This window comes from Triturus cristatus, chromosome 6 (assembly GCF_964204655.1).
Source record: "Triturus cristatus chromosome 6, aTriCri1.1, whole genome shotgun sequence".
NCBI lineage: Eukaryota > Metazoa > Chordata > Amphibia > Caudata > Salamandridae > Triturus > Triturus cristatus.
The window spans coordinates 1,433,157,995-1,433,181,390 of NC_140589.1; the positions used below are offsets into that span (position 1 = coordinate 1,433,157,995).

The window sequence follows — 23,396 nt, forward strand, 5'->3', positions numbered from 1 at the left end:
AGGAGGCGAGCTGTCCCACGAAGGCTCTTGCTGTCGGCGGCGTCGAAGTTGGACTAGGACTCACCAAGCCTTGGCAAGCGGAACCCACGAAGAACAAGGGACTTGCTTCTGGTGCAGACCAGGAAGGTCTGGGGTGCTTCTTCTTTGCAGAGAAGCGGGAGCCAGTCTGGAGGAGCCAAACCAGCGCAGAAGATTTCAGGGAGCGTCGTCACAGAGGCCACTAGCCAGCGGGCAAGCAACCGGACAGACGCGGCAAGCAGGAAAATGCTGAAGGGCCCCACGCAGGACTCGTGGAGTGTGGGGGGCTGGTCTTCGGTGCAGATGGTGCTTGGGGTTGGGGCTTCTCAATCCCCGGTGCACAACTTCGAGGGTACCTCAGAAGCTGCGCTGTAAGTTACTAGCCACTTTTCCCAGGTAGCCGGTCCCACGTCGCTCGTCGCCTCCACGGATCTCAGCTCTGCTGCAGATGTGGATGAGGGTCGGAGAAGTCTGGAAATCAAGGCTCTGGTCGGGCTCTGCAGTCGGTTCCTCGTCGAACGTTTCACAAAGCAAAGGGTAGTCACTTGATGGTGCCTGTTTGCACAGGGTAGCCACTCCTTGGCTACAAGGGAGATTCTTCAGTCTTCTTCTTTCGTCGAATGTCGAAGGTCCAGAGTTTCTGTTCAGTTTTGCAGGTTCAGGATAATCTAAAGTCTTGAGGCCCAACTCCCACTCTTATACTAATCTGGGGGGCTGGGATACCTGCTAGGTCACGCCTTATGGGTGGGACCTGGGAGGGGGTGGTTACACCCACTTCCCTTTGTCCAGTTTCGCGCCAGAGCTGGGGCTGGAGTGCCCCAGCGCCGGTTTGAACTGGACTATGCAAGGAACACCTTGTGTGCCCCAGGCATGTCTCATTCCTTTCAGCCCACCCTGCCCCAATACACTAAAGGCTGTCTGGGGAGGTGCTAGCACCTCCCCAAGCAGGAAACCTATTGTCCAGGCCTCCCTGGCTGGGATCACTCCCAGCAGCAGGAGGTCAGACTTGTGTCGTGGCAGCAGCATCCATTTTGTGATGCTGAGGCTTTGGTTAGAGGCTAACAGTTGAAGTATGATTTTAACATGTCTTTCCCTCTAGAAGGGGGGAATAATATTCTCATGTCCAGAAATGGCATGGGGGTATTATTCCCGAGTGTTAGACACCTTACACGACATGTTTTGATAAAGCCCAACCATAGTTACCATAACCGTCTAAGATTATAAGGCACTTTAAGAGTATATGGTAGGCTATATCATAGAACAGCTATAAGGACAAGGTTCCGAAAGCTGCAGACAGGCTCAGCTCATGCTAGAGCACCATCTCACATGTTACCAAGCACTCTGCCTCCAGGATTGTCAAGGCCTGCCATAGGAGTGACTGATAGGTACACATGTGTCTATATGTAAGTTAGGTATAGGAATACTACACCTAAGCAAGGGGTGATTACACGACCTTGCCCCAGCTGAGTGATCAGCCAGTTGTGTCAAAAATGGAAGGCCAGGCCAGGGGTGGCACAATACATGCTGCAGCCCCTGGTAGGCCTAGGGTACACCTATGCCCTGGGTACCTAGGGTACACTGTACAGGGGCCAATAAGGTGATCCTATCCAAATGGGTTATGCACCTAAAGTACATAGTAGTAATTTAGAGAGAGAACAGCAGGGCTGTGGGTCTGATTAGCAGGCCCACAGCCACATCTAAGTCGTAAACCAGTAAAGCAAAAGCAAAAAGTGGGGGTGAACATAGAAAGCAGACCCTACTCTCCTACACAACCCCCCCCCAAACTTAGGGACATTAAACTAACCTTGACCAGTTGAGTCTTCATGTTCTAAGTGGAAATATCTGGAGAGTCCATCTGCATTGGCATGGTCAGTCCCAGGTCTATGTTCCACTGTGAAGTCCATCCCCTGTAGGGAAATGGACCACCTAAGAAGTTTGGGATTTTCACCCTTCATCTGATTTAGCCACAAGAGGGGCTTATGGTCTGTCTGAATCTTGAAGTGAGTGCCAAACAAGTATGGCCTCAGCTTCTTCAGGGCCCAAACCACAGCAAAGGCCTCCCTCTCAATAGCTGACCAACGTTTCTCTCTAAGGGTCAGCCTTCTACTTATAAAAGCAATGGGCTGGTCTTGACCATCTACATTCAGTTGTGAAAGAACAGCTCCCACACCTAACTCAGAAGCATCTGTCTGGACAATGAACTCTTTGGAGTAGTCTGGACTTTTCAGAATAGGTGCACTGCACATGGCCTGCTTCAGGTCATCAAATGCTTTTTGACAGCTTGCTGTCCACTGAACTTTCTTTGGCATCTTCTTGGAGGTCAAGTCATTAAGTGGTGTCACTATGGACCCATAGTTCTTAACAAACTTTCTGTAGTACCCAGACAGGCCCAAGAAAGCTCTGACCTGAGTCTGGGTAGTTGGAGGAGCCCAGTCCTTTATGGTCTGGATCTTGCTCTCCAGTGGTTGAACCTGACCCCCACCAACTAGGTGGCCCAGGTATACAACCTTGCTCTGCCCTATCTGGCACTTAGTGGCCTTGATAGTGAGGCCTGCCTTTTGCAGGGCCTCTAAAACATTCCTCAGGTGGACCAGGTGATCCTCCCAGGTGGAGCTAAAGACAGCAATATCATCAAGATAAGCTGCACAATAATCATCCAACCCAGTAAGGACTTGATTCACCAGCCTTTGGAAAGTGGCAGGTGCATTCTTCAAACCAAAGGGCATTACCACAAATTGATAATGTCCTCCTGGGGTCGAGAAAGCAGTTTTGGCCTTTGCACTCTCAGCTAGTCTGATTTGCCAGTAGCCTGCTGTTAGGTCAAATGTGCTCAAAAACTTAGCAGCTGCCAGTCTGTCAATGAGCTCATCTGCCCTAGGTATTGGGTGGGCATCTGTCCTAGTGACAGCATTGAGACCTCTGTAATCCACGCAAAACCTCATCTCTCTCTTACCATCTTGGGTGTGAGGTTTTGGCACAAGGACTACAGGACTAGCCCAAGGGCTCTCTGAAGGTTCAATGACTCCCAGCTCCAACATCTTTTGTACCTCAACTTTTATGCTGTCCCTGACATGGTCAGGTTGCCTGTAGATTTTACTCTTCACAGGCAGACTGTCACCAGTGTCCACCTCATGGGTGCACCAGTTTGTCTGACTTGGGGTCAGAGAGAACATATGTCTGTAGGCCTGCAGAACTTGTCTGCAGTCCTGTTGCTGATGGACAGTGAGGCTGTCAGAAAAGACCACACCATCAACTGAGCCATCATCAGGGTTCTGAGTCAACAGGTCTGGGAGAGGGTCACTCTCTTCCTCCTGCCCCTCATCTGTAGCCATGAGTAGCCCCATGTCTGCCCTGTCAACATATGCCTTCAATCTGTTGACATGAAGCACCCTGTGGGGGCTTCTGGGAGTCCCAAGGTCCACCAAGTAGGTGACTTCTCCCTTTTTCTCAACAATAGTGTGGGGTCCAGACCATTTGTCTTGGAGTGCTGCTGGGGCCACTGGCTCCAACACCCACACTTTCTGTCCTGGCTGGTAAACAGTCAGTACAGCCTTTTGGTCATGCCAAGCTTTTTGGAGTTCTTGGCTTGCCTCAAGGTTTTTAGAAGCCTTCTTCATATACTCTGCCATCCTGGAGCGGAGACCAAGTACATAATCCACTATGTCTAGTTTGGGTTGTCTGAGAGGTCTCTCCCATCCTTCCTTCACCAAACACAGGGGTCCTCTTACAGGATGCCCAACCAAAAGCTCAAAAGGGCTGTAGCCAACCCCCTTTTTGGGACCTCTCTGTAAGCAAACAGAAGGCAGGGTAAAAGGATGTCCCATCTTCGCCTAAGCTTGTCTGGTAATCCTTTTATCATTCCCTTTAGGGTCTTGTTGAATCTCTCAACAAGCCCATTGCACTGTGGGTGATAGGGTGTGGTGAACTTATAGTTAACACCACACTCCTTCCACATTGCAGTCAAGTATCCTGACATAAAGTTGGCACCTCTGTCAGAAATGACCTCCTTTGGAAAGCCCACTCTGGAGAATACTCCAAGCAGGGCTCTTGCCACAACAGGAGCTGTTGTGGTCCTCAGGGGAATTGCTTCTGGGTACCTGGTGGCATGGTCCACTATCACCAGTATGAATCTGTGCCCAGATGCTGTTTGTGGGTCCATTGGTCCTACAATATCTATGCCCACTCTTTCAAAGGGGACCCCCACCACAGGTAGTGGTATGAGGGGGGCCTTTGTGGTGCCACCTGATTTGCCACTGGCTTGGCAGGTGACACAGGAGCGACAAAACTCCTTAGTATCTTCTGACATATGGGGCCAGTGAAAGTGAGGGACAAGCCTGTCCCAAGTCTTGTTCTGGCCTAAATGTCCTGCAAGGGGAATATCATGGGCCAAGGTTAGAAGGAAGCCTCTGAACTTCAGTGGTATGACCAACCTCCTGGATGCACCAGGCTTGGGGTCTCTAGCCTCTGAGTACAGTAGCCCTTCATCCCAATACACTCTATGGGTACCTTGAGCATTCCCTGCAGCCTCAGCAGCAGCCAGCTGTCTGAGGGGTTCAAGAGAGGGGCAGTCTAATTGAGCCTGCCTCAGATCTGCCCTTGAAGGTCCCCCTGTCCCAAGAAACTCAACCTGATCAGGTTCAAGTTCTTCTAGGACAGTTCCTTCAGGGCTCTCAGAATCATCCTCCTGGGAGGGCTGATCCACCACCTGAGGCAGGGGGGAAGGCACAGCCTTAACCCTACTGCTCTTTCTCTTGGATTGTGACTGGTCCATAGTTTCAGGATCCAGCACTTGTTCAGTGTTGCACTTTTTGGCCTGTGACCTGGTCACAGCAAGGACATGTGCATCTATCCCCAGCATTTCTGCATGGGTCCTATACTCCACTTCAGACCAAACTGAAGTTTCAAGATCATTGCCCAGTAAACACTCTACAGGAAGGTCTGAACTAACAACAACTTTCTTGAGGCCAGTTACCCCTCCCCAGGAGAAGTTAACAATAGCCACACTATGGGAGGTAGTGGCATTGCTAGCGTTGGTCACTAGGTAATTCTCACCTAGTATGATCTGTCCAGGGTCCACAAAAGCAGGTGTCACCATTGTGACACTAGCCCCAGTGTCCCTGTAGGCCTGAGCCATTCTTTGGTTGATAAAAGGTGTCTGTCTGTACTTGCCCAGGTTACTGGGGCCTACAGTAGAGGACAAAGCTAAGTCCCCATCACAGATCAGGACAGCCTGAGTAGGTACTCTGACTAGGCCAGAATCCTCCTCAGTTCCCAGGGTTAACCCTACTACACCCTTTTGCTGGGAACCACCACTTACAGCTGAACTAGGGGGTACAGTTGCCTTGGGGGCAATGGTGGCTGGGGGCTTATCCTTTTTGGTGCACTCACTAAACCAATGTGAGGTAGACTTACAATAGTTGCACCATGGTTTCTTTTGGCCTTCTTTCTTCTTATCCTTTTTGGAACCACCCTCCCCCTGAGCCTTTTGGGGGCCTGGTGAAGACTTCTGGTCTTTTTGTTTCTGCTCATTACCCTTCTGGTCTGCCTTTTTCTGATCACCGCCCTGGTTCTGGGTTTTCTGCTTAACTCTAGTCCTGACCCATCTATCTGCCTTCTTTCCCAATTCTTGGGGAGAAGTCAGATCAGAATCAATCAGGTGTTGATGCAATAGCTGGTTTTGACAGTTGTTAAGTATTTGTTCTCTCATGATCAAATTATACAATCCTGAATAGTCCTTAACCTTACTTCCCAATAGCCAGCCTTCCAGAGCCTTAGTGGCACAATCTACAAAGTCAGTCCAGTCCTGAGTCTGTGTCTTCTGGGTATCCCTGAACAACAACCTGTATTGTTCAGTGGTTAGGCCAAACCCATCAATCAGAGCACTCTTCAGGACAGTGTAATTATCTGCATCCTCATCACTAACTGTGAGGAGCTTGTCTCTTCCTTTCTCAGAGAAGGAGAGCCACAAGATAGCTGCCCACTGACTTTGGGGTACCTGCTGTACTTTGCAAGCTCTCTCCAAAGCAGTTATCCATTTGTGGATGTCATCCCCACACTTGTAGGGAGGGACAATCTTGCTCAGGTTTCTATTGTCATAGTGCCTGTCTCTATCTCTAGGAATGTTGCTGCCACCAGTGGGTTCTAACCCACTTAACTTTTGTTCTCTAGCCAGAGCAAGCTTTTCTTTGGCAAGGGCAAGTTCTTCCCTCTGAATCCTCAGATTAGCCTCCCTCATTCTGGCTGCATGCTCCTTTCTCTCAGGTGAAGTCATTCCCCTGTGAGAGGAAGCATTAGAGATGTTAGAGACATGGGAGTGGATGGATTCCCCTGAAGGGGATCTGTCCTTCCTGTTTCTCTGTGAATGTCTACTTGTGGGTCTGTATGGGGGGACCCCATGCAAACTCCCATGTAAACTTAAGTTAGCCTGGCTAAGTCTCCTTACTTGGCTCTGGCTGTCTACCTCCCCATCTGAAGCCCCATCTGACTCCTCTGTGGTGGGTAGACCCTCCTCTGTGCCTAGGGCACCTTCCTGTGATGCCCTCTGAGCATCATACTCCTCTAGGAGTTGTCTTAACTGAAGGAGGGTAGGGTTTGCACCCTGTTTTATTCCTCTGGAGGTACACAATTGTCTCATCTCCTGGAATGTTAAGGTATCATACCCAGAGGGGGTCTTCTGCAGACCTGCCCCTCCTGAGAGAGCATCTACTTGATCTCCTCCCAGAGGCATGATCTAGTGAGGGTGTGGTGTGTGCACCTACCTACACTAGTTGTATCTACTAAACCTTTCTAGTAGTTGTAGTCAGGGTGTGTTATTCCCTTCAACCTACAACTACAAAGTCCAGTAGGACTTAAGTATAATAATCTATGTTATATGTACCTAGACAATATCTGTGTGATCTTTCAATTTAGTATCTCAAGATTACAATGGTATTACAACAGCAAGCTCAGATCCCAACCGCTGCTCACCAATGTGAGAAGTTGGCCTGATGTATGATGTCACTAGTTATAGTGTACACCTTATATCAGTCCAAATACCCTTATGGTGATTGGTTGTAAAGTCAACCTTATAGACCAGCTATCCTAGTGGTAGCATGGACAAGAGCAGTCTTAGGCTAAACTCTGAATGGCATGTGAAGCCAGCTGTGATACCATATATAATCCCTTGAATACCAAATGAAAGGACACCACAACAGATATATATATAAAATAAAGTGTATTTATTCTAAGCAAACCCTCAGCACTCTTTATGAGTTTAGAGGTAAGTACAACACAGTCTTATTAATGCATACAGTAAGTCACACAGGTAAGTAATACAGTTAGGCCCTAGGGGCCACGCAAACCATATACTAAGTAAGTGGTATAAGAACCACTGTCACGGAAATAGAATAGGCCTAGGCCTAGGGAATCGCTGGGGCTACACTACACTAGCGTTAGTTAGGAAGTGGGAGGCCCACGGGATTCGTGTGCAGAGTGGAAACACTCACGCGTAATGCGTAAAAGTCAATAGCAATGTTACAGTTTAGAAATAGATAGATTTAGGACACTTCCGGAGTAGCTAGGAAGTTGAGACTTGAAAACTAGACACTAGGATAGTCACTATCCTGATGAGCACCGGAGTACCCAAGTTACCTAGCCCACAGGCTGCGGGTGCATAGGGGTGAAGATGCGTCGTTTTCGTCGTCGACTCCTATGGATGCCTGAAGAAAGATGCTGACAGGCAGTCAGTGAAGAGTGTCCGGTGGATCCCAAGGCTGGGATCAAGAAGAGAAGAAACCTGCAAGCAGAGGGGACAGAGTCAAGGTCACTAGCCAGTGACCACGTGGAACCAGGAAGGAACCAGGCGATGTCGTGAAGAGTTGCAGGTGAAGGTGAAGCTTGTCGCTGCAGCCAGGAGGACCAGGAAGCGTCGAGGACGACCAGGAGGCGAGCTGTCCCACGAAGGCTCTTGCTGTCGGCGGCGTCGAAGTTGGACTAGGACTCACCAAGCCTTGGCAAGCGGAACCCACGAAGAACAAGGGACTTGCTTCTGGTGCAGACCAGGAAGGTCTGGGGTGCTTCTTCTTTGCAGAGAAGCGGGAGCCAGTCTGGAGGAGCCAAACCAGCGCAGAAGATTTCAGGGAGCGTCGTCACAGAGGCCACTAGCCAGCGGGCAAGCAACCGGACAGACGCGGCAAGCAGGAAAATGCTGAAGGGCCCCACGCAGGACTCGTGGAGTGTGGGGGGCTGGTCTTCGGTGCAGATGGTGCTTGGGGTTGGGGCTTCTCAATCCCCGGTGCACAACTTCGAGGGTACCTCAGAAGCTGCGCTGTAAGTTACTAGCCACTTTTCCCAGGTAGCCGGTCCCACGTCGCTCGTCGCCTCCACGGATCTCAGCTCTGCTGCAGATGTGGATGAGGGTCGGAGAAGTCTGGAAATCAAGGCTCTGGTCGGGCTCTGCAGTCGGTTCCTCGTCGAACGTTTCACAAAGCAAAGGGTAGTCACTTGATGGTGCCTGTTTGCACAGGGTAGCCACTCCTTGGCTACAAGGGAGATTCTTCAGTCTTCTTCTTTCGTCGAATGTCGAAGGTCCAGAGTTTCTGTTCAGTTTTGCAGGTTCAGGATAATCTAAAGTCTTGAGGCCCAACTCCCACTCTTATACTAATCTGGGGGGCTGGGATACCTGCTAGGTCACGCCTTATGGGTGGGACCTGGGAGGGGGTGGTTACACCCACTTCCCTTTGTCCAGTTTCGCGCCAGAGCTGGGGCTGGAGTGCCCCAGCGCCGGTTTGAACTGGACTATGCAAGGAACACCTTGTGTGCCCCAGGCATGTCTCATTCCTTTCAGCCCACCCTGCCCCAATACACTAAAGGCTGTCTGGGGAGGTGCTAGCACCTCCCCAAGCAGGAAACCTATTGTCCAGGCCTCCCTGGCTGGGATCACTCCCAGCAGCAGGAGGTCAGACTTGTGTCGTGGCAGCAGCATCCATTTTGTGATGCTGAGGCTTTGGTTAGAGGCTAACAGTTGAAGTATGATTTTAACATGTCTTTCCCTCTAGAAGGGGGGAATAATATTCTCATGTCCAGAAATGGCATGGGGGTATTATTCCCGAGTGTTAGACACCTTACACGACATGTTTTGATAAAGCCCAACCATAGTTACCATAACCGTCTAAGATTATAAGGCACTTTAAGAGTATATGGTAGGCTATATCATAGAACAGCTATAAGGACAAGGTTCCGAAAGCTGCAGACAGGCTCAGCTCATGCTAGAGCACCATCTCACATGTTACCAAGCACTCTGCCTCCAGGATTGTCAAGGCCTGCCATAGGAGTGACTGATAGGTACACATGTGTCTATATGTAAGTTAGGTATAGGAATACTACACCTAAGCAAGGGGTGATTACACGACCTTGCCCCAGCTGAGTGATCAGCCAGTTGTGTCAAAAATGGAAGGCCAGGCCAGGGGTGGCACAATACATGCTGCAGCCCCTGGTAGGCCTAGGGTACACCTATGCCCTGGGTACCTAGGGTACACTGTACAGGGGCCAATAAGGTGATCCTATCCAAATGGGTTATGCACCTAAAGTACATAGTAGTAATTTAGAGAGAGAACAGCAGGGCTGTGGGTCTGATTAGCAGGCCCACAGCCACATCTAAGTCGTAAACCAGTAAAGCAAAAGCAAAAAGTGGGGGTGAACATAGAAAGCAGACCCTACTCTCCTACAGTAACCTATCACCCGAGGGGTCAAAGCTACACTAATAAAAATGTAATCGATAGTAGAGTGCATTCCCCTGCCTTTAAAGGTAGGGATGTCATCACTATCATGCGTTATATTAGGATAGAATAGGCCATGGTACGCCAAGGTGCTCTCCAAAAAACCGCCTTCAATGAATGTTCAAAATGCATCTCTAAACGATTAACCGGGCCTAAGCTGTCCAAAACGTAACAATTTGATTGGCAGCGATGTACATTAAAATCACCTAAAACAATAACCGAATAAGAGGTAGTTTGTTTCCCACTATACAATTCAAGGAAACAATTCAGACTAACCAGATGTTCAATTGTGCTGATGTTATAAAATTAATTCTAAAAATTAACAATAAGCAAATTTGGTGCATTAGGAAAAGTGATCTGTACTGCTAGACAATTCGGTGAACCTGAGTCCAATTTACAGTGATTGCCTGCAACTTTCAAAGAGATCAAGGTCAATAAACCACCCTTAGCCCTTCCAGTTACTGAAGCTTTAGCTGATTCCGACTAGGTGGTATAACCATCCATCCAGAAATTAATCTCAGTTTCCCAGGTTTCCTGTAGCCCAATCATGTCAAACTCACTTAAGAAATCTTTCCACCTACCATCATCTGACTTATTTTTAAGTCCTGCTATGTTCCAGCTTAATATCTTAGAACACTGTCCCAGATTATTCTTTTGCCCCTGGGTTGTTTAACTCAAACAGATCATGTTATTATCTTCAACTCCGTTGTGCCCTTCAAAGGACAAACAGGGGTCTAGTCAGTTATTATTGTCCAGCTGACTTAATGGAGCAAATCTATTTGGAGTCGCAAACCTACTCTCTTTAGTTCTGTTGTCTGCAATGGTGGTCCCTTTTAGATAGCCTCGGGTTTGGTCAATAGTGTTGACACTGAGGGACTGGCCAGCATTATATGCAGTTTGAACAAAGGATCTAAATGGCCCTTTTCCTGCCATGTGTCTTTGTAGCCCCTTGCTGTCTCTGCTCCAGACACCCGTATCTGGGGGATATAAAAAGCCCAGGGGTAACCTGCCATCATCGGGGATCGTAATCTGGGATGTTTGTAAGCTCCTGCCATCCTCAGCTTTGCCTGATCTGTTACCCACGATATTTGTATTATGAACCTGACTCCCTCCCACACTGGGTTCATCAAGTTTGGACTCTATTTTAATTAACCTATCCATCACACGATCTAAACCAGATTTAACAAACTTAAATAAGTCCTCCTTGAGTGAACCAATAAGCATGTCAATATGTGAGAGAACCGAGTCCACGTTCACTTTAGTCGAATTAAAGGATGACAGTTCCTCTGTAGGCCGGTGATCAGCGTGTTGATAGCTCCTTTATGGCGGGGCCCGTTTTTAAACATTTTTTCCTTCTTTTTTACCAAAGACTACGGCCCCATCTCTTGGTAGTTCCGGGCTCCCCTTGGCCTCCAATTGACCTTTAGGACGAGACGTAGAAGCAGTGTCATTGTCTCTAGTGATGTTATTTACAGTCACGTCTATTATTTGGCTGGGGACAGGGTCTAGACATAGAGCATCCTCGGTGGCAATGACAACCGTTCCATCAGACCCCAACCGGGCCTCCACGTCCTGAATCTCATTGGTTATGGCCCACACGGTTGTAGTCAAATAAGAGATAATGGAGGCACTGTTGCGTGGTATCTTTGCCTTAGATTTAGTAGAGACTGCAGAGCATAAGTCTTTTCGCTTACCCATGATGGTGTCTCGATGAAAGAGAGTTGGCCCGGTCCGGTCTGAGTCGGTCGCTGGCGGCCGCAGACGGGCCTGCCCTTGGCCCGGGCTTCGCCCGGCGCGCTCCTGCGCGTCCCGCGAAGCGGGTGCCGCGAGCTGTTTTAAGCACCCCCTCGGCGCGCAGCAGCAGCGTCAGCACCTCCAGGTGCGAAGTCGGGGGCCTTCTGGGGGTTGGAGTCCCTTTCCAATGGCACAGGTAAAATGAAGTTTATGGCGAGTTGTTTTAAGCACCCCCTCGGCGCGCAGCAGCAGCGTCAGCGCCTCCAGGCGCGAAATCGGGGACTTCTGGGGGTTGGAGTCCCCTTCGAATGGCACAGGTAAAATGAAGTTTACGGCAAAGCAGCTCCCAGTCAAGTCTGGAGAGATGGCTTCTTTGGCCGTTCTGTACTCCGTGACTTTCTGGTGTAATCTGTTCGCAGACCCACCACCGGGGTTGGTATTGCTGGGGTATCTATTCTAAGGTAAGGAATCGATCACTAACGTGTCTCTTTCAGATGCACAAGTTACTACTTGTGTAACGATATATCTGTAAGAGACATTAGTTAGTGATAGATTCCTTACCGCCCCACCCATCCTCCCCGTTCTGCGAACTGATTCTAGGGTTAAGGTCATCTCTTTCAGGGCCCTAGTTTCATGGCACCAGTGATCAGTTTCTTGCATGGCTCTGCGTTCCTGGTTCTGGAAAGTCGTGTACAGAACTGACGTCAGCGCACATGGGTGGCGCCTAAGTAGTCTCCGTGACGTCATCTCGGCGCATACGACGCCAGCGACGGACGCGGAGCCACACAACGCCACCTACCGAGGCGCAGGGGTACTGCTGACGAAAAAACTTTCCGGAGCCAGTCTGACGCCTGGGGATATTCTAAGGTAAGGAATCTATCACTAACTAATGTCTCTTACAGATATATCGTTACACAAGTAGTAACTTGTGCTTCAATTTTATTTATTGAAAGGGGGTTGTCTATGCTTAATGCTTGTTGTCATCAGCATAGTTTTTGAATGCCACATTTAGGAGTTGGGGTAGTCTAAAGTTGAATTATTCCCTGTACCGGCAACCATTGCAACTCCTTTAAGGTGGAAGAAGAGATGGTCTCTCCTGGCAAGCACTGAAATTGTCCTGCCTGTGGAATTTTGCAATGCCTGCAGTTTAGGATTTGAAGGATCTTACAAGTAAAGTTTGTTATCTAACGCAGCTTTCATCCTAGTCCAAAGATTGCTGCTCTATAGCTTTCCTCTAATAGTGGTCTAATTCTGTGTAGAAGGCTAATGTGGTAGCTGATGAGTGCCAAAACTACATCTGTATTGCTCTCAAGTGACATTTTCTACTAAAAAATCACCCCTAACTTTTTGACTTTGGCCTTGACAAAGGTTTTACATTCATCACTGTTAAACCTTTAATTGTTTATTTTCAATATTGTTTCAAGAACATTATGGTTGAGACCTCATGTTCTTCCGGCCTTGAATCCTCCTTAAAAATGTATGTTCCTGTTAACACAGCATCCCCCGATAGCACAAACACATATGTGTTGTCCTTACCATATTTTTGGAATGCCACATTAGTTCTTCCCATTACATTATGCAGAGGTTTAACATAAAATTAATACCCTCCCAGTGAGTTTACGAAATGCATTTGTGAATTCTTTGCATGCTACTCAGTGGGTGTACTTGGAAGGAAGAGTGGGAGTTTGTGGTGTGGCCTTTAGGGGAGGTAATTTGATGATGTGCATGATGACCAAGCTGTGCTCTTATCATGTTTGTGTTCTTCCGCCAATTATATGATCCTGAGTTCTGTGACTTTCATGCCCTCTTAGTGATGGAAGTGGTTCGGTCTTAAGAAGGCTGGTGAATTTGATGAGTGGCTGAGGTGGGGCTCGTCAGCTGCCTCCAAGTTGTGGATCTTTGTTAGCCTCAAACAATTAAAAATACAAAAACACTCGAAAAAGGGAGCCAAGGCCCATTTCAACACACTCAAAGGCAATTTAAATCTGCTCCTTATAGACAACCCTGCTTGGAATTTATCAAATGTCCCAAAGGCCTGAGAATAACAGCCACTTCCACAGATACTTTTTTACGTTTGAGTCAGTCGATCTTTGAAAAGCAAGGAGCACTTACCCAAGAAATCCTAGCCTCTGTCTGGCCTGTATTGCAAGGACCCACCATCAATCATAGACTAACCTAATTTGTAGCTTTTTGTATTTGGAAGCCCTGCTGTGCAGCCATATGGTTTCACTTGCTGGAGATCTTTGCGGAACGTTCTGGTATTCATGCAAGTTTGTGCTACTCATTTTGACTAGTCATATATGTGCCCTTTTGAACTAAAAGTACTATATGTACAGATAAACAGCTCTTGTTATCTATGTTGTTGGTTGTGCTGTTTTCTGGATTGATCATTCAAAATATCAGAGGCGCTTTGATGTTTTATAGAATCACAATATAATCCCCTATATCCAGGATGGCGACTTGCATAATTTTTTTAAAATGTAATCACTTGTTTTTGTTTGAATAAATCCTGTTTTTATATTTTAGGCTTTGTATAATCGTTTGGTCCCACTGATAAATGGTGTGAGGGAGTTTTCACCGATTCAGATTGCCCGTTTAAAAGTGAGTAATTCTTCCTCAACATATATGTTGACTCATTTTATTTTAATTGTTCATGCAACACCATCCATCATAAACATAAATACAAAGTCTATTTGGTTGATTATCTATTTTATCTGCAAAACGTGTGCATCCAAACGATTAATCATCCTGCTAATTAATTTTTAGGGTAAAATCGAATGTATTTTTGTCTTAAAGTTAGGTTTGATTGTCATTTTGTAGAATTTTAAAATGGGTCTTGGGTGTTCTTTTCTCTTCTAGGGTTTTGACCCCTAAAACTGTTCTCCCTAAGAAATTCATTTTTGGCCCCATGTTCTTTAGATGCCTGCTATATACACAAATGAATATCAGACATTCCCAGCATGCTCTATGACCAGAGTTAATCTATTTGCAAGCGGTTTGCTCTTTTGTAATAATTGGACGGATATGCCTTGGAATAAATTTCCAGTATGTGGGCCAGAGTCTAATTGGCATGTGCTGTCTCACTGAATATTTAGACAAACATGTAGACTGGGCAGAGAGGATTAAAAATGGTCCAGCACACTACCTCTCAAATAACATAATTAAAACCACTGGTGTACATTTCTAAAGAGATCCACACTATCAATTTTGATAGGTAAACCTAATGGAGGTCCCAAACAGCATTAAATATTTAGGAGCAAGATCCTTCACCCACCAATTGGTGGCATGCTTCATCATCAGGCTTTTGCTTCTCGGGCTGGTACTGCAATGCCAGGCGGGCCGTTCAAGAGAGCTCTTTGCTGGAGATGTTTTGTTTCGAAATCATATGTCGAAATAGTAGATAATAAATATATCAGTCCCAGGATGCAATCACCACATTGCTGGATGATAAAAATCATCGTAAACCAGAAGTAATCAATCTTAATCCGCTTTCATCTTTATTAGAAGTTTTATTGTCCATTCAGTCGAATAGGTGAAACATGATAACTCCAATGTGCAAATGCATGTATAAGGCCACAGCCTTTAATACAGCATGGGGTCAGGCATTACTCACCTTTTCCCTCCCATTCCTATTGTGATGCCGCAGTGGAACTTGAATCTGGTTCTTACCTATTTGATGTGCACTCCCTTTGAGCCGCTGCACAACTGTCCTCTTCGTTTATTGACTTTGAAGACTGCTTTCCTGGTTGCCATCACCGCCGCTAGGCGCGTGAGTGAGCTCCAGGCTCTTTCCCGTAAGCCTCCTTTTCTGTCTGTTCATCTGGACAAAGTTGTGCTCCGCACTCGTCCTTCCTTTTTGCCAAAGGTTCTTACATCCTACTATATATGGCAATCTATCACCTTGCCTACTTTCTTCCCGACTCCGCACCCTTCCGGAGAGGAAGAGAGGCTCCACCATGTGGACTCAAAACGTGCACACTCATTTTACCTGAATCTCACACAACAGTTCTGGGTGGATGACCAGCTCTTTGTTGGCTACGTAGGCCCCCTGCAAGACATCTGTCGGGCAGCCACGTGGGCCTTGCTGCACACTTTTACTAAGCATTATTGCCTTGACAGACAAGTCCATAGAGACGGCTTCTTTGGCTGTTCTTTTCCCCGTGACTTTCTGGTGTGATCTTGGTTCACAGACCCACCACCAGGGTTGGTATTGCTGGAGTATCTATTCTAAGGTGAAGAATCTATCACAAACGTGTCTCTTTCAGATGCACAAGTTACTTACCTTCGGTAACAATATATCTGTAAGAGACATTAGTTAGTGATAGATTCCTTACTGCTCCACCCATCCTCCCCGTTCTGCGAACTGATTTCTAGGGTTAAGGTCATCCCTTTCAGGGCCCTAGTTTCAATGCAACAGTGGTCAGTATCTTGCATGGCTCTGCGTTCCTGGCGCGGAAAGTTGTGTACAGAACTGACAGCGCGCGGGGGCGGCGTCTAAGTAGCTGCCGCGACGTCATCCCGGCTATCACGACACCTACGACTGATGCGCAGCCGCACGACGCCACCTTCCGACGCGCAGGGTTACCGCTGACAAACTTTCCGTATCCAGTCTGACGCCTGGGGGTAATTCTAAGGTAAAGAAATTATCGCTAACTAATGTCTCTTACAGATCTATCCTTACCGATGGTAAGTAACTTGTGCTTCTCGTTGCGCACACCAATCGACTCCTGTGCGCCACCACTGGATCGAGCGGGTGTAGGTTGCCTTCCCAAGCTGGCCACATCCCTTTTGGCCACTGGACATGCCACCCCAATAAAGGCTTGTTTAGCACACAGACCTCCAAGTTCCTCCACGAGTCCCAGTAGTACAGTACAGGGGGTCAACTTGATGGAGCATGCCAATACCGTTGGCTTCTCCTGGCCCACCCCCTCACAAAGGGAACATTTTGCTGGGCAGACCCAAGTCATGTGAAAGAAATCAGCGGTGGGAAGTGCGCAGCATGTGCATGCAGCCTGGGCAGTAGATCATATATACTGTGTGATGCATTATAAGCTGCTTGTAAGTAATTTACCTGGATCATGCACAAGCGAGTGTAGATTGCCAATTCCCTAGGGGCGAGGCAGGCCTCCCTCCAATCGTCTTCATCTAATGCTCCCATTTCTGTCGAAGAAAATCAAAACCATTGGAGGCATGGATAATCCGTAAACAGCAGATCCTGGATATTGCTCCCTTCCCCAGGTGTCCCAGGAAAAGCTTGGCTATATTCAGGGAGTTGAGATTTCGGGGAGAGATGCGACCTTAAGGCATGCTGTAGCTGAAGGATGCGGAAAAACTGTGTGTTGACCAGTTCACAGTGGTCTTTCAGCTCCTGGAAGGAAATAAGGATGTTTCCCTTGTAAACATCCCCCAAGTATGTAATCACAATGTGGTCCCACTGAGTGAAGCCCCCAAGGGTGGAAAGATATTGAAGCTGCGTACCCTGCTATGGGGGGGGGGGGTTATATCCATCAGGCGGCGGTCCCACCCGATAAGGGGCAAGGCTGCAATACAGCAAAGATTTGACACTAGCGTACAGGATGGCATTGTCTGGGGCAGCCGAGCTCCGTAAAGGAGGCAGATGAGTCCCTCAAAGCCCACCAGGTGGTGCTCAAAGCAGTAGGCGGTGTCATCCTAACCCCAAGTAAACCAATCATTAGTAGGTAGCCATTGTGCCACCAGGTGGTACACATACATGTTGGACACCCCAAGACCCCTGTCAAAGGATGATTTGAACCCCAAGTGGAATGCCACTCTGGGATGTTTACAGCCCTTATAAAGTCTGTAAGTTTAGAAGTCAGGGACTGGAATCACCTGCGGGGAATAGCATATGGGAAGTTCATCCCAATCAAGAGCTAGGGGTAAAAGTTGGAAATTGAGGGTCCCGGCCAAGTCAAGTCAAATATACTTTTATTGGATTTCGTAAAAAATCATGAGTGGAAAAACCACCATTGGAAGAGAATACAGTAAATGTACATTTTAAAAACTTGTGATAAAGGAAACGACAAGAAGATCATTCTACGAGCAGTTGACAGTGATTGAGATAAAAAGGTTAAAACTTGCTGTGAGAGCAGTAAAACAGAAAAATATATAGACTGTTTGTACTAGGGCAGCTTAAGTTAATTCACTTTTTATTGTCCAGTTCTTTTGCCACAATTTTCCGGAGGTTTATGGCTCTACAAGACAGTTTGATAGATGACCCTCCGAGACATTGGATGACCGCGGCTCTGCAGGTTCTTATTTGTTCCTTCTTTAAGACTTCCCGAAGGACACTTTTCGGATTTCTAATAGGAAGGGGCAGATACAAATTAGGTGCAATGATAACTCCACCCCTTGTCCACAAAGGCGGCATTCCTTGGATTACCAGGAATATTTCCATTTCGGAGTCAGGTCCTTCGTTGGGAATGACCCTAGCCGCAGCAGCATTAAATAATGCTTTTTCTGGTAGGAAAAATTATCAAACAAGTATGGTTGAGGTTTCAACATCTGATATCCTTGAATCACTGCCCATGCATGATGTTTTTTTGAGAAGCCAGTTTTATCTGTCAGTAAAGAAATCCGTTTGATTGCTTTATTCACTAAGAATTTGAAGGTGGAGTAAGTTGTAAGGGTGAGCCAGGCCTCCTCCAGTTGTTATGCAGAGAGGGAATCCTTCAGAACTTTGGTAGTTGAATTGTTTAGCCTGGCTTGGTTTTTGATTTCTACCCAACAATGATGGGCAAGAGTGTTCACTTCAGCATCCTCCAGAGTACTTAACTAGTGCACCATGTCTGTCAGGAATCCGATTTTTTAGGCAATATTCTAATTGGATTTGAGCTTGTGAAATGTGTCTAGGGATTGAAACCAGTCTCTTGAACAAAGTGGATTTTGCTGTGTTTAGAACTGTAGTGTCCTTGAGATTCAATATTTCTGAGCCATATGATATTGAGGGTAGAAATTTAGCAGCGATGACTTTTAACTGGTGCCCAGTGGAGCAGCCTTTGAGCTTATTTTTTAGTATTTTAAATGCGAACTGCAGTTGTTTCGCTTTCAAGTCTGGGAGATGGAACTTGTGGATCCCAAAATATTTGAATGTGTTCTACTGGAGGGGGAAATTGGGGCACCATCATCGACTCCGGCATACCCCCCTCACTTCCACCAATTTGAATTTACTCGTATTGACCTGGAGTCCAGAGGCTTCACCATAGATATGAAGAATCTCCAGGCAACAGGGTCCAGAGACCTCGGGGGTCACTGAAGAACAGGAGAATGTCATCAGCGTATAACGCTATCCGGTCTTCAATTTCACTTCCAGCTCCTCATCTGTGCATTACATCGTATAAGGCATGCCAATGGTTCTATAGCTAGGGCAAATAATAGTGGGGAGAAAGGGCAACCCTGGCTCGTGCCCATTTGGATTGGGAAGTGGCGGACAAAATACCATTCGCCTGGACCTGAGCTGTGGGACTATTATAAAGGAGATGGCCCGTCCTGCGTAAAGTTTTCCCCAAGCCAGCTCGCAGAACGACTGCGTCCATAAAGTTCCAGGAGACTAACAAAGGCCATAGAGAACTCTATAAGGAGGATGGCCAAGGCACCGTCCAGAGCTTGTGCCTGAGAGAGCCATTTGCACTCTGCGAATGCAATGACGTGTGCTTCTGCCTGGCATAAACCCACATTGGCCCAGGTGGACGAGATGGGAGAGTGCTGGCCAGTCAGGTCGCCAAAACTTTTACATAGATCTTTTATCTGTATTAATAGTCAATATCAGGTGGTAAGAGGAGCACCGGTCTGGGGAGAGGCCCTCTTTAGGAAGAACTACGATAGTGGCACAATCTAGGTCTGGGGTAAACCATCCCTGTTGTAGCACCGTTTTATAGAAGTTTTAATAAGTGTAGGGTTAACATGTCACGGAAATTCTTGTAGTATTCAATGGTATATTTATAAGGGTCCGAAGGTTTTCCCCGATTGAAGACTGGTTATAACCAAATCCATCTCTTGCTTGGTCAATGGTTGGTCTAGTTCTTGGGATAAAGAGTGTGGGACGGAGGGCATCGGAATGTCCCAAAGAATGGGGTTCTCCATCTCGCCGAAGGGGCTGGGCTTTGGGCATAGAGATATTGGTAGAATGTCACGAAGGCCTGGGCAGTTCTTCGTGGAGGCAGCCAACTGAATCCCGAATGGCAGGCACCACACTAGGGGAGACATTGTGTGTCACTAACCAATATAGCAGTTTACCGGATTTATCACCAGACTCAAATTATTTGGGTGGAAGCCCTCCAGCACTGCTTTGCCTCCTTAAGGGAGACCTGCCGTAGTTCGGTTCATGCTAGTGCCAGGAGGTGCCTAGTCTCTTCAGTGTCGGAATGCCGAAAGCGGCATTTCAGATGGAGTATTTGGCTTTCAAGGTCCACCACCGTGCTTGTTGCCGAGACTCATCGTCTCACATAGGCCTTTAAGAGTTACCTCATGGAGGGTTTGCTTGACACCCAGAGCATTGTTGCCGATGACAGAGCCCTCATTAATTCTAAAGGAGGCTTGCAGCTCCTCTTTCATGAACGAGGCGAATTCAGGACCCTTAAGGTGCCATGCACTGACCCTGTAAACGTGGTGTAGATTTTGGGGTTGGGTGTTCCATTCCATCAGAAGGGGAGTGTGATCAGATATACCCAGTGGGAGTATCCGGATAGATTGAAGAGAGGAGATCTGCTGCCGGCAACCACATTAAGTCAATCTTGATCCCTTGTTGAGGGCAGCGTATTGAATTGTGTAAGCCTGCTGCGCTGGGTGCCAGGAGCACCATGCGTCACATAAGCCCATTGAGACAGCCCAGGTCGACCGGTACGCTGAGCGAGTGCACCGGCTTGGATAGGAAGCAGTCGAGGTGTCCTGCTTAGGGTCAGGAACTCCATTAAAGTCCCCACCAACCAGGGTGGTCCCCGGAGGCAGAGCAATGATCAGGGACCGAAGTGACTGGAATGTGGGCTGCAGCAGCGGAGGAGGGACATAGCAAGAGATTAAATTGTAGTGCCTGGCGGCCAATACGTCCCTCATTCCCCATAGATCTCCCTTGGGGGTCTTCATGGATCTTGGTTACTGTCAGCGGGAGAGATTTGTGCCTTAGTAGGGACACTCCCCTGGAACCTCTAGTGAAGTCCGAGTGAAAGACTCTATCATAATCAAATTGGCAGAGGAAGGGACAGTGCGAGCCCAGTAAATGGGTTTCCTGCAAGAGGATTAATGCCGGCTTGTATCTCATGATATAACGTAGTACCACAGATCTCTTGGTACGGTCCAGAAGACCATTAGTATTCCAAGAGATTATCGTCCATAACTGCTAGGCCAGGTCTTCGCTGCACTCGAAACATGCATCCTGTGACCGGTGTCAGATCTGTGACTTGGGATGAATGTTTGATTTGTTTAGCATTCCGCCATCATCTTTTCTTTTTGCTGTTGTCGCCGTGAGTGGGAAGGGTATGCCCAGACTTGGTCCCGTGCTAATTGTGCCACTTGATTCAAGCTAGCCTGGCTGATGATGGGTGTAAACCGAAACAGGTCCCAGGATGCTTGTTTCCGGTCCAGGGAGGACCTAGCCTGGCAGTTCTGGCTGAACTGTTCCCATGAAGAGCAGGGTCAATACTGATTTGCATATGACTGGGTCCAAACTTGGGTGGCGTGGTGAGCAAAAGAACAATGGATTAAGCCCAAATCTGTGACTGGGGTAAATGTTTGATCTGTTCCGCATGCTGTCTATCATCTGTTGTTTTTTTGCTTTCATATAGAGAATGAGGCTTAAGGCTAAGTTCTTTTATAAGGTCCTGGAACTCCAAGGTGACTTTCAGTATCCTAATATAAAGCAGGGGATTACTTTATTCGTATAATACATGATCACCTTTCCCACAAAACACTTTATTTTGTGGTTTGCAGGAAAGGTGTTAATGTGACTAATTATTATTGCTTTTTACTAGGAAAGAGATAGTACGTTTACAAACATGAAGAATATCTAGTGCAAAATGTAACACGCACAAAAAGCACTTGGATAGTTGTTGCAAAAAGATATTCGTATCTGTTCAATAAAAGTCATATTTAGAAAAAGAATTATAACTTGTAATGTGTCGAAACATAGAGATGTTATTTCTATTACCTAAAGCATGCAAAAAAATAAATATGTCACCATTAAAATCTTCTTGCTTCTGACCACTGTTCAGCTAGATAAACAGACTAGAAGAAATATAAGCCATGTTCGGTGTGTTTTATTGTTTTTTTGTTTTAACTGCAGCTTTTAGTTACAGTTTATGGACCGTGTCTCGCCTTTAACATTGGCTGCTTGCTCTGGCGGCCAGCATTGACTCATCCAAATTAATCTCCAATAGATTATTATATGAGAGGCTAAATTATTTCTTTAGTACAGGTGGCTAGGTGCATCAAGTCTCCTGTAAAAGCAACTTAGAGACTGGTTTTTACACAGGGATGGCAGATCCTCATGTTTGTGCACATATATATGCCATGCTAATAAATATTAGTGGTTTCCCTATAGTGTGTTAATTAGAGCTACAGTGCTAATAAACGCACTTACATTCATTTATTGTTGCAGTACAAAGGTCTAATTCCATGTTATTACCATAGTGCAGTATAACGGCCGTGAAAAAACAATGCGGATTGTGTCATGAATTGCAATTTACAATAACTTTAGTGGCATTTCAGAGAAAATCTGGGGGCGTTCTGCCTTCACTAAGGCAAGTGACTTCTCTTCTGAGCTTGTCTTCCATATTCCTGATTCCTCCTGCTCACCTCCATATAAGACCATTACAGAAGTCTCTCTAGCCTCAATGGCCCAAATATCGTTGAGCTGGGACTACAGAAGGCAGATATCCTTCCATGACAATTGTCTGGTGGGCAAAGATGGAAAACCTGATGCAAAACTAATCTTTAGTCTCTCTTCTGTACCAGTAAGTAGTGATGCTGAATGTTTCCTTCTGGGGCTAGGAATCTCATGTGACCAGTCTTTGCACCATGTTGCTGATTTCCTCAAAGAATTGCTCTGCCACAAACACGTCCAGCGGTTGAGGTTGGCTCATCAGGTTTTGGAGCAGAAGTCTAACGGACTTCAAGTTAGTTAACATATTGCTTATAACATCATGGGTAATATCAGCATGGCAGGATCAAATGTTCTATGTTTAAATGAACTGGCATTCTACCCTGCCAGTTCATTAAGCGATTCATTGACAATATGTGGAGAGGGTGCGTGTACATTACGAAGACACTATATTAATGATACACAAATCACGAAGGTCGCATCTTTTTTAATTTAAAAAGTTTTATATAGCGTGAACTAGACCCTGGAAGGATATCAGAGCGCTTTACCAATGTTACAGCAAATAGATAGCGTGATAAACTAGGAACAAAAATATAAGTAGATAGCAGGGAAAACATAAATGAGTATGTGCATTGTTATCCTACCAGGGTATTCTCCTCCCTTCTAGCGGTTCGTTCCTGGATTAAGAACTTTGAAGACAAAAGGCTAAAGATGGCATGGTCGTTTGAGGGTATTTTTAGGTTTGCTTCCAAGTTGGGTTGTAATTTATAGAGTCAAAGGTATATCGGCAGCCTCCTATGGCAGCGGGCTATGGTGCACACAAATCGCACTACTCTCCAAACCCAAGAGAATATTTTCCTTTGGCAATTACTCAACGTTCCCCAATCCACATCGGCAGATACAGTACATAGGAAGACCTACTATAGACGAAACCTGTACAATTGTGGCACTCTATTTGATGTAAAGAGGAGACCTGATTTACAAAAGCAATCATATTAGATTGTCTAAGACTGGATAAGGTGATGAGAATTTCATTGCTCTCGTTTACTTTCAGAAAG

At 46.7% G+C, this 23,396-nt stretch overlaps 1 protein-coding gene and 1 long non-coding RNA gene across 4 annotated transcripts in view; one reads left to right on the forward strand and one right to left on the reverse strand.

Annotated features, from left to right (window-relative positions):
* Positions 1-23,396, forward strand: part of MTHFD1L (methylenetetrahydrofolate dehydrogenase (NADP+ dependent) 1 like) — a 1,409,858-nt gene that overhangs the window by 484,101 nt on the left and 902,361 nt on the right. For all 3 annotated transcript variants that reach the window (XM_085612491.1, XM_085612490.1, XM_085612492.1), the window contains exon 15: positions 14,034-14,108. In XM_085612491.1, coding sequence (XP_085468617.1) covers positions 14,034-14,108 — 75 coding nt within the window. The remainder of the gene's footprint in view (positions 1-14,033; positions 14,109-23,396) is intronic.
* LOC146821500 (uncharacterized) overlaps positions 1-23,396 on the reverse strand; it is a 223,604-nt gene that overhangs the window by 6,634 nt on the left and 193,574 nt on the right. The window lies entirely within an intron of this gene.